This window comes from Seriola lalandi, unplaced genomic scaffold (genome assembly GCF_002814215.2).
Source record: "Seriola lalandi dorsalis isolate HSWRI2012SDOR001 ecotype SW California unplaced genomic scaffold, Sedor1 jcf7180002053577, whole genome shotgun sequence".
Lineage (NCBI taxonomy): Eukaryota > Metazoa > Chordata > Actinopteri > Carangiformes > Carangidae > Seriola > Seriola lalandi.
This window is the reverse complement of record NW_019524130.1, coordinates 6,350-7,061: the sequence shown is the minus strand read 5'-3', so window position 1 is coordinate 7,061 and position 712 is coordinate 6,350. Positions and strand designations below refer to the sequence as shown.

Sequence of the window (712 nt, the reverse complement as noted above, 5' to 3'; positions counted from 1 at the left end):
TCTCTGTGTCAGTGAGTCCCTCTGGTGAGATAGTGGAGGGCAGTTCAGTGACTCTGACCTGTAGCAGTGATGCTAACCCAGCAGCTAATTACACCTGGTACAAGGAGAACCAAACATTGCCTGTAGGACAAAATAGCATTTATCGTTTCACTTCCATCAACTCTGAGGACAGCGGGACCTACCACTGCAAATGTGAGAATCGCTATGGACAGATTAACTCTTCACCTCTACATGTAGATGTCCAGTGTAAGTTGCATTATTTATTTTTAATTATACAGAAGACTGTACTTGTCATGCATGCTAATATTAATGGAATGTGTCTCCATATGTTGTTTAATTGTCTCTCAGATGCTCCAAAGCTTCTCTCTGTGTCAGTGAGTCCCTCTGGTGAGATAGTGGAGGGCAGTTCAGTGAATCTGAGCTGTAGCAGTGATGCTAACCCAGCAGCTAATTACACCTGGTACAAGCAGAATGAAGACTCACCAAAAGCTTCAGGACAGATCTTCACCATCACTGACCTCAGACCTGAACACAGTGGGAATTATTACTGTGAAGCCCAGAACACAAGAGGACGTCGTAGCTCCACCTTAAATCTGACTGTTGTAGCAGGTGAGTTACACACATTCATCTACACACACCTGTTTACTGCACTAGAGCTCATTAACATAAAGAAACTTTAACTGATGCAAAGAAAGTCTGAGGATTTCCAGAC

At 43.4% G+C, this 712-nt stretch overlaps 1 protein-coding gene across 1 annotated transcript; it reads left to right on the top strand.

The window, feature by feature from the left end:
- Window positions 1-5: 5 nt before the first annotated feature.
- On the top strand, window positions 6-680 carry LOC147819426 (B-cell receptor CD22-like; the record flags this gene model as incomplete). The annotated part of the gene is made up of 2 exons (XM_087172674.1): window positions 6-246; window positions 349-680. Coding segments are annotated over 2 exons (573 nt in total), but the record flags the coding sequence as incomplete, so codon positions are not given.
- Between the last annotated feature and the right edge of the window lie 32 nt (window positions 681-712).